Source organism: Eschrichtius robustus, chromosome 7, assembly GCF_028021215.1.
Source record: "Eschrichtius robustus isolate mEscRob2 chromosome 7, mEscRob2.pri, whole genome shotgun sequence".
Classification (NCBI taxonomy): Eukaryota; Metazoa; Chordata; class Mammalia; order Artiodactyla; family Eschrichtiidae; genus Eschrichtius; species Eschrichtius robustus.
In genome coordinates this window covers 77,215,686-77,229,166 of record NC_090830.1, presented here as the reverse complement: position 1 = coordinate 77,229,166, position 13,481 = coordinate 77,215,686, and the positions used below count along the sequence as shown (strand labels likewise).

At 40.2% G+C, this 13,481-nt stretch overlaps 2 protein-coding genes across 5 annotated transcripts in view; one reads left to right on the top strand and one right to left on the bottom strand.

Annotated features, from left to right (window-relative positions):
- The window catches only part of ASCC1 (activating signal cointegrator 1 complex subunit 1), a 115,237-nt gene that overhangs the window by 5,952 nt on the left and 95,804 nt on the right, over positions 1 to 13,481 (top strand). Inside the window, exon 1 of one of the 4 annotated variants that reach the window (XM_068547771.1) lies at positions 642 to 659. The exons of 1 other annotated variant lie outside the window; for it this stretch is intronic. The gene's annotated coding sequence lies outside the window, so the exon portion shown is untranslated. Of the gene's footprint in view, positions 1 to 641; positions 660 to 12,939; positions 13,036 to 13,198; positions 13,353 to 13,481 lie in introns of those variants that run through there. 2 more of the 4 variants (XM_068547768.1, XM_068547767.1) reach the window with 2 other exon arrangements.
- On the bottom strand, positions 3,123 to 13,213 carry ANAPC16 (anaphase promoting complex subunit 16). The gene is made up of 4 exons (XM_068547772.1): positions 13,104 to 13,213; positions 9,804 to 9,972; positions 4,684 to 4,758; positions 3,123 to 3,956 (listed from the first exon to the last, which is right to left on the bottom strand). Exons 2-4 carry the CDS (start codon positions 9,943 to 9,945, stop codon positions 3,841 to 3,843), a joined length of 333 nt encoding a protein of 110 aa, XP_068403873.1. The 5' UTR covers positions 9,946 to 9,972; positions 13,104 to 13,213; the 3' UTR covers positions 3,123 to 3,840.

The window sequence follows — 13,481 nt, the reverse complement described above, 5'->3', positions numbered from 1 at the left end:
TAATATCAGAAAGTAAGATTTTTGACTACATAAAAGTAAAACCAGCTTTATTTATTTAAAAAAAAATATTAATTTATTTATTTGGCTGTGCTGGGTCTTAGTCGCGGCACGCGGGATCTTTAGTTGCAGCATGCAGGATCTAGTTCCCTGACCAGGGATCGAACCCGGGCCCCCCGCATTGGGAGCGTGGAGTCTTAACCACTGGACCACCAGGGAAGTCCCCAAACCAACTTTATTTAAGTTTACTATTTATGTCTCATTACCATGAGACAAAACACTTATATGGAATTATGTATCAAACCAACATGAACAATTCTTTATTAACAGCAAGTTCTGCCTTCAGATTTTCTAGTATATGATGAACTAGAATGCACAGAGACAAAGATTTGAAAGGCCTATATTATTAACTATAATTTGGATAATTATCTTGGTACCTTACCTTCTCTGTACTGGTTTCTTCAACTGTAAACTACCTGCCTCATTTATCTCACAGCGTTGATGAGCGACTGAAGACACGACATATGTGAAAATGCTTTGTAAGCTGCAAAGTGTTTTGTGCACTGAGGCACCGTTACCGTCCGCTTTCTTAGGATGGCTGTCTGTGCAGTCCTGGTTGTTAGCTGCCATCTGCCCTCTTGCCTTCCTCCTTGCTCACTTAGGTAGGTACCCCTTAAGCATCTAACTACATTTCATCATACTGAATCTTAAAAGGTTATGTAGATACTAACATATAGCTAATTCCTATCAGTTTTTTTGTTTTATAAATTTATTTTTATTTTTGGCTGTGTTTTGTCTTCGTTGCTCCGTGCGGGCTTTCTCTAGTTGTGGCGAGCGGGAGCTACTCTTTGTTGTGGTGTGCAGGCTTCTCATTGCGGTGGCTTCTCTTGTTGCAGGGCACGGGCTCTAGGTGCATTGGCTTCAGTAGTTGTGGCTCGTGGGCTGTAGAGCGCAGGCTCAGTAGCTGTGGCACATGGGCTTAGTTGCTCTGCAGCATGTGGGATCTTCCCGGACCAGGGCTTGAACCCGTGTCCCCTGCATTGGCAGGTGGATTCTGCGCCACCAGGGAAGCCCCTAATTCCTATCAGTTCTTAAAGGAAGAGGCCTTCATTGTACTTAAGACTCTTTATCACCAAGCACTGGGAGGAAGAAGGGAGGGTAGTGACAAGGCTTATTTCCTCCGGGTAGTTAATTCATTTTATCATTAAAAAGAAAAAAGAAGGTTTTAGGATTTTCCTTTGTACAAGGCCCTGGGTTGGGCTCAATGGGATGCCCATGATACAACTAAAATAATCTTAGCTTTGGAGTCTGGCAGACTTTGAGTTCAAATCCGGACTCGGCCATTTACTTAGCTATGCAGCCTTGGCATGTAGTAATGCCTGCTTTGTGCTTCAAGTTCCTCTTCTGTATTAGGGGGTGTTACACATCTTACAGCATTACTGAAAGGATTATGATTAATGCCTGTGAGTGGCTGGCACATAATGAGTGCAGAGGGGATGAAAGATGAGCAACAACAGGTCCATTTTCAAGCCCAAAACATGGTAATAGGAGTTGTGGATGAGACATAATGACCAACAGAAAGGTGCAGAGAGGGAGGGGCCATCCTCAAATAGTGAGGGTCTCGTTCCTGGCAGCACTCAAGTAGAAGCTGAATCATCACTGGGAAAGGTGCTTCAGAATGTATTTCTGCTCAACTGTAGGATCTCTTCAATTTCTAAGGTCATAAAAGGAAATGTCCAACTTAAAGAGAAAAAAATTTTTTTTTTAAATGAACTATGCTAATGTAATCGTATATCTGGGAGAAATTAAGGAAAGCTATGAAGCTATAAAATCCCTAAACAATATAAATTTATTTTATTTATTATTTTTGTTTATTTATTTATTAGTTTTGGCTGTGTTGGGTCTTCGTTGCTGTGCACGGGCTTTCTCTAGTTGCCGCGAGCAGGGGCTACTCTTTGTTGTGGTGCGTGGGCTTCTCACTGCGGTGGCTTCTCTTGTTGCAGAGCACGGGCTCTAGAGTGCACGGGCTTCAGTAGATGTGGCGCGTGGGCTCAGTAGTCGTGGCTCGCGGGCTCTAGAGCGCAGGCTCAGTAGTTGTGGCGTACGGGCTTAGTTGCTCCGCAGCATGTGGGATCTTCCCGGACCAGGGCTTGAACCCGTGTCCCCTGCATTGGCAGGCGGATACTTGACCACTACGCCACCAGGGAAGCCCGAGAAAAAAATTCTGTAAGTTCAAATACCAAAGGGTAACGATGAGGTAATACAGCGTCTGTGCTGTACAGTTACATAAATCAAATGAGAGAAAGTTTGTGATTGCTTGTGAACTGTCACTGAAAATATGATTTAAAGGTTTATTGCAGACTAGGTATTTTAAATTTTTCCTTTGGTAATCATAAAGATGGTTGATGCCAAAAAGGACAATGTTAGGAAACTCAATGGCTTTCAAATATGGAACTAGTTTAGGTTAAGAAGTATTAATATGGAAGTAGGTGAGTTTGAGGACTGGTAATTTTTGTGTTCTGATGTGCTTCAGAGACAAGGTTAGTGGGCTGAATTGTCAATCAACTGCAATCTATTCCAAGTTCCAAGATTTTCTTCTGTCTGGGCTACGTGGCCATGAGCAGGTCTTTAACTTCCCTGTGCTCAGATTCCTTTTCGACTCAATGAGGTCACCACCTGCCTGTTATATACTATGTGTTAAAACATTCTGAACTCCTGAGATTAAGGCCATTTGCTACTGGGATCTTATTTATTCATAATTAACCAACTCTAAGCAGGTCAGGTACAAGTTATTAATGAGGAGAAAGGCAAATGCTGTCTGAGGCAAAATTTACATACAATTTAATAAATGATTCTCCTAACTGTGCAGTGTGGACCCTGGGGTCCCATGAGGGAAAACAAAAGACACCTCTTAGCTTTCCAGGTTTTTCCTTTTCATGGTAAAAAACCTACTCAGATATTGATGATAAATTCATATACTTCTAAAAAGACAAATATCCCTGAGAGAAAGCAAATCTACCATTTGCTTAGGAGAAATGGTTTTTAGATTCCCTTCTTATAAAAAGTAATTTGACCTCTTTCCCCTATCCCAAATCCCTGAGGCTTTGAAAGGATAAAGAAACCAATTTGGAGCTCTGTCAAAGGATTTATTTGCTACAGAATTGCCTGAGCCCACCAACAAGATGAACTCAGGATTTCTGTGTTTAAAAGGATTTTGCTCACTGCTTTATTTTTACCAGAACTTCAACATTCAAAAAGCAATTCTTTTTGCCAGCATTTGGCATGCCTAGAGGAGGTTAGAAAAAGATAGAATCTATAGAATTAGATGTCTAAAAATAGAAAAAAAAATCCCAAACATTAAAAAACTCCTAATTTGGACAGGTCCTGAGTTGAAATCACATTCATCTGCAAAAAGAACAATTTTAGGTCAGAAATGCTGTATTTTATAACTCCAGATCCCGACCTCGGACTTGACTGGTGAGGATTCTAGGAACTGCATGAATTGACAGGAGGGATGCCATTCTGTTGGCCAATTGTGGCATGTGTCCTGGCTTGTGAAGTTTTATAAATCTCTCTTAAACCCAAACCTCCTGGTTCTGTGATGCCAATTGCCTAAATCTGATTCTCAGTAGTTTTTTAAACAAATAAACAAAAAAATGTCCTTGTAAGATCACACATTTAAGTATTTGTTGCTTGTGGATAGATACAGAGAAACCAAGTATGGATGTGAATGAACAATTCAGTGATGGAGCTGTGAATCTCTGGATGGCTATGTAAGCTGTAAGAAAAGTTCCTCACTGGACCTGCACTTGCTGTGCCCCAGAGGTGACTGTCCAGGCAAGGTCAACCTGAAGAGGGTGTGAACCCCAGCAGCTGCTCGATGGGTTTATATCGCCACTCATCTGCCTCCAGCTCTTCTACCAGACCAGCTAGTTTTTCCATCCGAGCAACTTGCTGATCTGTAAAGAATCAAGGAGATAATATATAATATACCAACCACCAACATGATTACTGATTTAAAAATAATTTCTAGAAGGATTTCCCCCTCAAGATTCTAGTAATGGGGTCTTACCCTGTGTTGGTTAGAAGACTTATCTTAAAAAAAAAAGAAAAAGTAGTACTTATCCTCCATTCCATTTGTGTACTAAATTTGTGATTTGTATACTAAAAACCTAGGGTTACAGGCAATTGCAGCTTTCCCCCCCGACATTATGCTCTCTATGGAGAAATGGTCTGGTTTGGTGGGGAGAACAGAGTTCCCTGATGCATAAATGAAGACCTGGTGAGGGATGATGGAACAGAAAAGGTGCTACCAGGATCTTAAGAGTCCAGTTAGACCAAGAGGTATTACATAAATACCCAAAGGTGCAGATAATGATGGTAACCAATGGAGGACAACAGTAAAAGAAGGTTTCAGAAAGGAGAGGAAAAAGCAATACAAGCGGAGTAGGAAGCATTAACTCCCCTAGAAAACTAACCCCTTTGACTTCAACTTTAAGCCTCAATGTGGACATTATGTCTGGATTAAGACCATACAATGTTCTTGTCTGCAGGTAATTTGGAAAGTCCACTTAAATAGCCTTGCTGAGTTTTTGTTACAGAGCACTTTGACCTTTCTAAGTCCCCCTCTCCCACCCCCCAATAAATTTATTCTCACAGTTAAGTACACAACACTCATGTGCTTACCATGTTTCACCTGTTTAAGCGTAGACGCCACTTGATAGCTGAAAACGGATTCACAGAGGAATCTCTCAGAGCCATCTACAAAGAGAAGAGGAAAAGTTTTAATCTGCTCTAATCCATTTTAATCTAATGGTGCCTGATAAACCTAGTAAACATGCCCATTCTTTTCCCTGCTTTTACATTCGGGGTCTAGTTTTTAGTGTTTACAAAGAGGACTTCTGTTTCACTTAGAATTAACACTGTTGTGTTATAAAAGCTACTTCTTCTATACCTAGAATATTAAAATAGTCCCTCCGCTTGTTAAAGAGTTTAAAAATAGTGCTAAAAAAACAAAAACAAGAAACCCCAGTTTGATGTCCTGGTCAACATTTCCCCCATCCTAACCTGACAAATTCGTAATGTTTTCCTATTGTGTATGTCAAGCAAACACTGACAGCTTACGTATTTGGCCATGTGGCTCCCGTGCTTTCAAAATACAAAGGTACACCAAAACTCTTAAGCAGTTTCATTCTGAAAAGTAAAGCTGAGGAAAAATAGCTATTGTTGATATTTTATATTTCAAATTACATCACCATGGCCATCACAAAACACTGCTGGGAAGCTTCATTCTGTAAACGCCAACTGTAACCTTGATTTTCCAACTGAATCAAAACACTGCAATTTGCATGGCCATAAGGGTATGGTGCAACTTCAGAACCTAGCATTGTACTGGTGCCAAGAACTGGCTACAAGAAGGTAGCTAACTCAGTCACCCCAGTACTTGAAAGATGATTGTGAAACATAAGCTAGTTCATGTTTTTCCTTGTCAGGCAAGGGCTGATACAGCAAAACATACCCCCAAAGACAAAGAACTCATGTAGGAAAATGTGACTTTTAAAGTGGTAGCCGAAACCATTCGGTGAAGGGATCTTATTGCAAAAATCCTAAAACAAATGGAGGGAGGAGACACAGCTGTCTTTTTTTAGGCGGTAGTTCATGCCAGCACTACTGGGTGTCACGCACTCACTCATCAATCATGGGTTGGTGCGTCAGCCAGGTATTAAGTGACAAGGAGATAGGACTAACACATCCTGGCTTCATGCTGAGTTTCACGCACGGCAGACCTTATTTCAGAAGCTCATGGTAAAAAAAATAAGAAAAACTATAGATACTGTATCCAAATAGCTTGAATATACAACCAAGAGGGCTTCTAATATTATCTTCAAAACTGATGCAAAAATAATATATATAATTATTTCCATACATATGTATGAAAATATATTATGCATTGATACATACATATTGTATAATATTTCAAAATATAATTTCTTTCATATAGTGATGTAGACTTCAGGGAGAGTGTTATTATTTAAATCCAATCTCTTTTCTAAATACTGTGCTACACGGGATATGATCCTATTCCCTCATCCCACCCCTATTCCTCTGGCTGTATGTAAGTCATTTGTGAGCATATCATCTAAATTGAGCAAAAAACTTTTTATTTTCAATTAACTAAATATTATACTGGCTGTCCAGTTTAAAGATCTAGGTAAGCTAATGATATTACTGAGTTTTTTAGATAAGGGCAATGGCCAGAAAATAACTATGAATCCCACTATAGGAAGAGGGACTGTGTGAACATTTGACACTAATGATGCAATTTATTATGCCTCTTTTGTGTAAATATGCCAGCATTCATACCCTTGCTTAAAGGATCAAATTATAATTTGTTTTATTTTAGGAAGAGCAAAGCATAGAGAATTAGAGCTCACTTCTCAGGTGGTTTGATCCTGAACTTTAGGATCTCACACAAGGCAGCGGGGATTCTGGCTGTTAGGACCAGGCCAAGATTTGTTTGGAAGCTCTTGCAAGTGCTACCTCCCACTTACATTTAATCACAGGTGTTATTAGGATAAATGCTTAAATTATAACATTTGCATATTTCCCTTGGTAATGAACTTCAAAGCAAAAGGATGTAAGCTAATCTTTCAAAAAGGCACCTGCATATCACTTTTCCACTCTATATGTCTATGGAACACACTTTTGCTGATTTGCAGCTCTGTATTAACCACAAAGTCTACTGCTTCTTAGCCACATCCTATTAGATGTGATATCTGTACCAATCTAAAGCCTGGAATTTCTCCAGAGGAGTCAGCCTGGGGCAATCTGTCTTCCATTTAGAAATTGTAATCAAACCCTTTGTAACACACCAAGTAGCAATACATCAGCTTTCCTCTTAAGGGACAAGTAAAGGTTATAAATGGTGAAAAGTTCAGTAAATTGTCCAAATCTAACACCATTGCCAACTCCAATAAATAGGATGCTAACAAATTCATTTAAAAGAATATTACCTCACAGCAGGAAAACAGGCAATGGCAGATAATTTATGCTTCAGTGGCCTACAATGTCACTAAAATTCAGCCCCTTTTGGGCTGGAAGGCAGTCTCTAATTTGCTTACTAATAACTGGGTGAGGACAATCCTAGCCAAGGGCAGGGGAATGCTGAAAAGTCCTGTACAGTATACTGCTTATGTGAGATGTCTGTTATCAGAGAGCAGGTACACAAAAAAGTTAATTCACAAGGTTAAGTACAGGTTATTTGGGTTTATTATCCTAGATTTAGGAGGACGCAAGATCAGATTAACCTGTTAAGATTATAGACAGCATTCAACCTTGATTCCTAATTGCTTTTGTTCCTTACTCTGAAGAGGCAACTATTCCTTCTCTATTTTCATACAGGCATATCTCAGAGATATTGTGGGCTCAGTTCCAGACAACTGCAATAAAGCAAGTCACACTAATTTTTTGGTTTCCCATTGCATAGAAAAGTTATGTTTATACCATACTGTAGTCTATTAAGTGTGCAACAGCATTATGTCTAAAAAAACAATGTACGTACCTTAATTAAAAAATACTTTATTGCTAAAAAATGCTAACCATCATTGAGCCCTCAGTGAATTGTAATCTTTCTGCTGATGGGGGGTTCGAAATATTGTGAGAATTACCAAAATGTGACACAGAGACACGAAGTAAGTGCTGTTGAAAAAATGGCGCCAACAGACTTGTTCAAGGCAAGGTTGCCACAGACCTTCAATTTGTTAAAAAAAAAAAAAACACTTTCTGCGAAGCCCAACAAAACAAGCTTTGCCTGTATTCGATTAAACTACCGTTAAGAAAAATGGTCAGGTTCATGTGTGTTAGATTACTTGCATAATAGTATCACCTATAAACATGGTAGATGATGCTTCCAAACTAGCATCCTTATTAACTCACATTTAAGGGTACTCTTTTCAATTTAACATTCTTCATTTGACCAGGATAGTTCAAGGACTACCATCTCTAAGTTTTCATAGTCTGTCCTTAAATGTAAGCAGCTTTAAAATGTAGGTGAAACTTTAAACCCGAGGAAGAGAATCAAAACTGTGCACTGTGAATTTAAACTTAATTTAAATTCATTCTACAATAGAAAGGCAACACAGTCCCCCATGAAGCATAATGGGATGGAATAGAAGTGGATAGAACTATAACTCGTTAGAATATCAACATTTAGAGTAATTTTAGAAGCCTTTCTTCTTTAGTGTTTCCAAGTAATCTGGTGTACACTGACAAAGAATGCTGATAGCTTTGAGACCAAGGAGGTACCTCCTGTATTAAATTCCTCCTGTAGCTAGAATTTAAATGACTTCAATCTTAGGGTCCATTGTTAAATGATGATTCCTCTTCTCCTGCTACAAAGCTCATTAAGCAATTTAAGTTCCTCCAACTTCTGGTTTGTTTTGTGGGAAGCTTCCTTAATACCAGGTCTCTGCTGCATATAACTGAAGTCATAATTTATTTTTAGCGCCAAATATGGTAAACAAGGCACCAAATATTCGCTACCTCCGGACTCAGTGATGCTTGCTTGAGTATTCAGCTAACACAACTGAAGGAAACAAAAGGGCAAAGACAGAAGTACACACACCTCAGATGTATCACTGACTGACTGTCTACTAATCATGACTTGAACCAATTCTAAAAAGCCTTATGGTTCCAGCCTTCCCATGTTTTCCTGTCACAAATGATTCTTCTGTTTGTCCTGGCTTAATCCAAACCTCTGCTTTTTATTATACCTGATATAAATGAATAAAGATTACCCCCAAAAGCCAACTCTTAACTACAGTTTGTACCTTTCTCAGACATTTCCAGATTTTTAAATATACTTAGTGAGATTTGCAATATTTAAAGCAAAAAAGATCAATATATAATTAAGCACAGATGTGCTAGAATCAAGTAGATTTTGAATCCTTGATAGGTTCTTTGCTAATTTTTTTCAAGGTATGATGAATAGTTTAACAGTTAAGGACCATTTTCATGAGAATCCCCTGGATGTTGGTCAAAATGGAGATTCCTGTGCTGTAACCTACGCTAACTTGGAATCTCTAAGGTGAGCCAGAAAGGTACACTTTAAATAAGCTCTTCCGGTGATTTTTATGCTCCCTATTAAGAATTTATTGGTCCAGATCCTAAAATGACATGAATCTGATAAATTCTAGGTACCAATGCTGTTTCATGCTTACAGCCTGTGCCCCGATCTTGGCCAGCCAGTTTGCAAATGTGTGCTGAATAAGATGGGGGATGATTTGATGCAAATCCAGCTCCAGTGCTAGAAAAACCACCCAGCACTGTCCTGCAGTGGGCCAGGAGAGTCATCTTCACATACAAGAGTAGTAAATTGGTTTTTATTTCCTCTCAGAATCTCTTAATCTATCTGTCGATGAATTATATTAGAAAAAAATATATCAAACCTACCAACCATAGGGAAGCAGACTGGTGCCAAGATAAAGCAAACTGGAGCAGGAGCTCAACAGAATTCCTGGTTCCAGTGCTGACTTTGTCCTTTCACATGGTCAAATTACTTTATCTTTGCTGGGTCTAAATAACTCTAGATGACCTCCTTGATTTCCAAAGTCTCTTTCAGCTCCAAAATTCTGACTCTAGAGAAAGATTTATGTTTTAAAGATATTATTTTGAAATGGGGACAAGAAATGAAATATGGAGCTGAAATCAGGGCAAACTTGTCTCTAATCCACTTAATAGCTTCTTTACAATTAATATTCATAGCAGGTCTGAATCCAATTATTCAGCAAAAAGCAGCATGAGATCACCTTCTAACATCTCTCCAGCTCCTTTGGGGTAGGTGAAAAGGGCTTTCCGTGGTGGGGCAAGGTCTGAGACACTGAAACCAGATCCAGTGACAGAACTTCCACTGACCCCACCGGCTGAGGAGGATGACGAAGAGGCAGCCATTTCCTCTCTAGTAGAATTCTCACTGCACTACAGAGAAAGAAAAACAGCAATTGGCAAGTTTATGGAAGTGAGATTGACAACATTTCATTCTAGCTGCCATGAAAGCCAGCATACAGTTTAGTCAAGAATTAGCTCCAATTTTTTCTGCCCTCTGTCCTCCACGATCTTTTATTGATGCCTCAGGCCAAAATGTCACTCAGGATTTTAAGTGAAAATATATTTATTCTTAGTTTTTCTACTCGAAACACTACTTCCTACCATTAGCAAACTGTTTATGTCACTTGGGATTGACTGTGGGTGATTTATAGCTTATGAAGTGGTGATACGGCAGTGCCAAGGTAGCAATTTAACTGAGGAAATGAATTATATGAGGATAAAACAGCCATGCCTCATAGGGTAGTTTGTCTTGGACACATCCTGACCCAGCCACACCAAGACATTCACTTATAAAATTTTCCAAATAAAATTCCAGAATAACAGTGTGTTCTGTTCCCAAGGAAGGGGAATTGGTTAAGAAATACATATTGGCCCTTTCATTAAAAAAAACCAAAAAACAAAAAAACCCCACAACTTTTTCATTCAAATGTAATACCCAAATTGATCACTTGGTGGCGTCCCAAAACTGGAACAAAATATTAATAGTACAGGAATGATCTTAGAATTCAAGGCCTATTAGGAATTAGAGGAATGGTGAGTGTTTAATATTATGTCACATCAAAAAATCAAAAAGTCCAAATGTAAATGAGAAAAATCTGTACCGAATACACGACTCCTTAAAAAAGTTCAAAACAGAAGCTTATACTACACATTTACAAAAGATTCTAAAAAGTTTATGTTTTCTAAAAAGAATACTGTAGTCTTCCTGCAAACTCAGAACTACTATCATTCAATACAAAAAACAGGGCTTCCCTGGTGGCACAGTGGTTCAGAATCCACCTGCCAATGCAGGGGACATGGGTTTGAGCCCTGGTCCAGGAAGATACCACATGCCACGGAGTAAGTAAGCCCATGCACCACAACTACTGAGCCTGCGCTCTAGAGCCCTTGAGCCACAACTACTGAGCCCGTGTGCCACAACTACTGAAGCCCGCGTGCCTAGAGTCCATGCTCCGCAACAAGAGAAGCCACCGTGATGAGAAGCCCGCTCGACGCAACTAGAGAAAGCCCGCGTGCAGCAACCAAGACCCAGTGCTGCCAAAAATAAAATAAATAAATTTATTTAAAAAAAGGTACAGGAATTAGAAGATATAAAAAAAAAATAAACAAAACAGCCAGGGTTGAAAAGTGGAGTGCAGAATTAGCACTAATTTTAACATAAATAAGCAGTTTTCTGCTGAGGTGGAAAGATACACCTAAGTAATTTCTAGCTTTAAAGATTTAGGTTAAATTTTGTATGCTACCAGCAGGTGGTAACAGGAGTTAAAGTGAAACCAACAATAAACACTAGTTTGTAACTTCTCTATGAAGGCAGGCATTCTGATCACCAGAACCAAACATTATGCTTGGCCTATACTAAGTAGCTGCTGATTTAAATAAATGTTTGCTAAATGAGTTAAACATTTCACAGGAATCACAAGATTCCTTAAAGGTCATCTAATCCGATTCCCCATTTTACAGATGACAAAACAAAACGGAGGTGTAGGGACTTTAGCTTATTTGCCGTGCCATTTTTTAAGCAATCGCTTCATTGGCATGTCATGTGCTATGTGAGAGGTAAAACAGCATAGTGGTTAAGAGCTCAGACTCTGAAGCCTCTTGGCCTAGGTTCATGTCCTGGTTTTTTTACTTAACTTGCTGTATGACTTCGGACAAATCACCTAACCTCTCTGCTTCTCAGTTGCCTCATCTCTAAAATGGGGATAATGATAGTACCTACACCAGAGGTGTCAGGAAGGTTAATATAACTAAAGCATTTGGAACAGTTATAGGCAGAGTAAATACTTAATATTAGCTACCCAAAATCACTGATGGATATTTAGTCCTGAATCTTTTTTTTTCCTCTGCAGATCCCAGTTTTTCATACTTATGTTTCAACACACTTACTCATGGGAAATGTCCTAATTCTTCCCATTTGACATAGAGTGTCAATGTCAAATGACTCCTAGAGGAGAAAGGGCCTGCTCAGGAGGAGGGAAAATGCACTCGACACTTTCATTTTAAGGTTCAAGATCTTAGGAAGAACCCCTTTCTTAGGAAAAGGGGAAAGAGTTGTCTTTCTACCCTCAAAGCCTAGCACAGAACCTGGATCACAATGTTTCCTGAATGAATGATGAACAAATAACAGAACACAGAGCTAGCAGCTCAGCAAAGGTTATGCAGGGGATAGAGAAGCTTGGTGTCATGAGGGTTGGTCCATTACCGTTTTCTTTTTCTTCCTTATTCTGCAGATCTATTCACACAACTGTTTCTCTCATTAGGCTGCCAAGCCTAAGGTAGGTGCTGAGTAAAATTTTGTTGAATGTTTAAATACTGATGATGAAGTATTTGACCCTATCAAGGAAGTCGGAACTATTGGCAGTAGAGATCCTTATAGTAGAGCAATGCTATTTGGGGAGACACAGCATGGTTGTGTTCACAGTGATACGATGATCAACACATTTACTTCATGTATGATAGGGATGACCTCGTATTCATAAACTACTTTCCTTCCTAGCAGATACAAGCTTATGTTCTTAAAAAGAATCCTTCCTTTTGAAAAAGTCTCCGTATCAAAAAGACGTTGAAGGAAGTACCCTGGTACAATGGCAAATTATTACAAGCAAATCATTAAACTCCATCATTAAGAAATCATTCCAAAGAGCTGGATTACCATTCAAAAAGATGCTGCAGCTAAAAACAGGTCGGGTGGAAAGAAAGGGGTAGAAGAGCGGAGGGGGCAGAATGCCAACGGTTCCCAAGCTAACTCCAAGCCTCACCCCCCCCACCCCGGTCCCCAGCGGTCGACATCGGCGCCGCCCCACTGCGCAGGCGCTACCCCTCGGTCCGCATGCGCACTAGTCTGGTGCGGCCTGAGGAAATTTCCTCTTACACGCCCTCTGCGGCAGGCTCCTGTTTCTCCACCTACTTTCTCCATTTTACTAGTCCCTGCAGGTAGGATCCTAGGGATCAACTCCCTTTCCACCAAGCTCCCGAGGGTCCCTGAGCCCTCGACCACTTACCTCCGCGGCTTTGGCACGTTCCTCTACAGCCCCGCCCCCAAGGCCAGCCGGAGCGGCCGCGTTTACTGCGACGAGGGCGACGGCGTGCTCGAGGCCGCGGCGTGCGCGTGCCCGTGCAATGGTGGGCGTGGTCGGGGCGGAGTGGCGCTGGGAACGCGTTCTCGAAGAGGCCTTCCGGGTCCTTCGCCTGCTGTGTCTACGGAGGTTTTCCTACCGCAGTGGAGCCACTTTCTCTTCGCTTGCTTTGACGTACTCGTTTTATTTTTGCTCGTTTTTATGATTCAGGGTTTCATCTTCCCCCACGACATTGCAGGCCTTCTGCTTTCCTCTCTGTCTCTCTTTCTCCAAACCACCGCGAAGCAGGGTGAAATTGGTTAT

What these genes read in the sequence shown, in the direction of transcription:
- ANAPC16 (XM_068547772.1), bottom strand. Translation starts at nt 9,945, where the DNA reads ATGGCTGCCTCTTCGTCATCCTCCTCAGCCGGTGGGGTCAGTGGAAGT. An exon ending in AGCTGGAGAGATGTTAGAAG is followed by an intron (nt 4,759 to 9,803) that starts GTGATCTCATGC and finishes TTCTCTTTGTAG; the next exon opens with ATGGCTCTGAGAGATTCCTC. An exon ending in GCTTAAACAGGTGAAACATG is followed by an intron (nt 3,957 to 4,683) that starts GTAAGCACATGA and finishes GATTCTTTACAG; the next exon opens with ATCAGCAAGTTGCTCGGATG.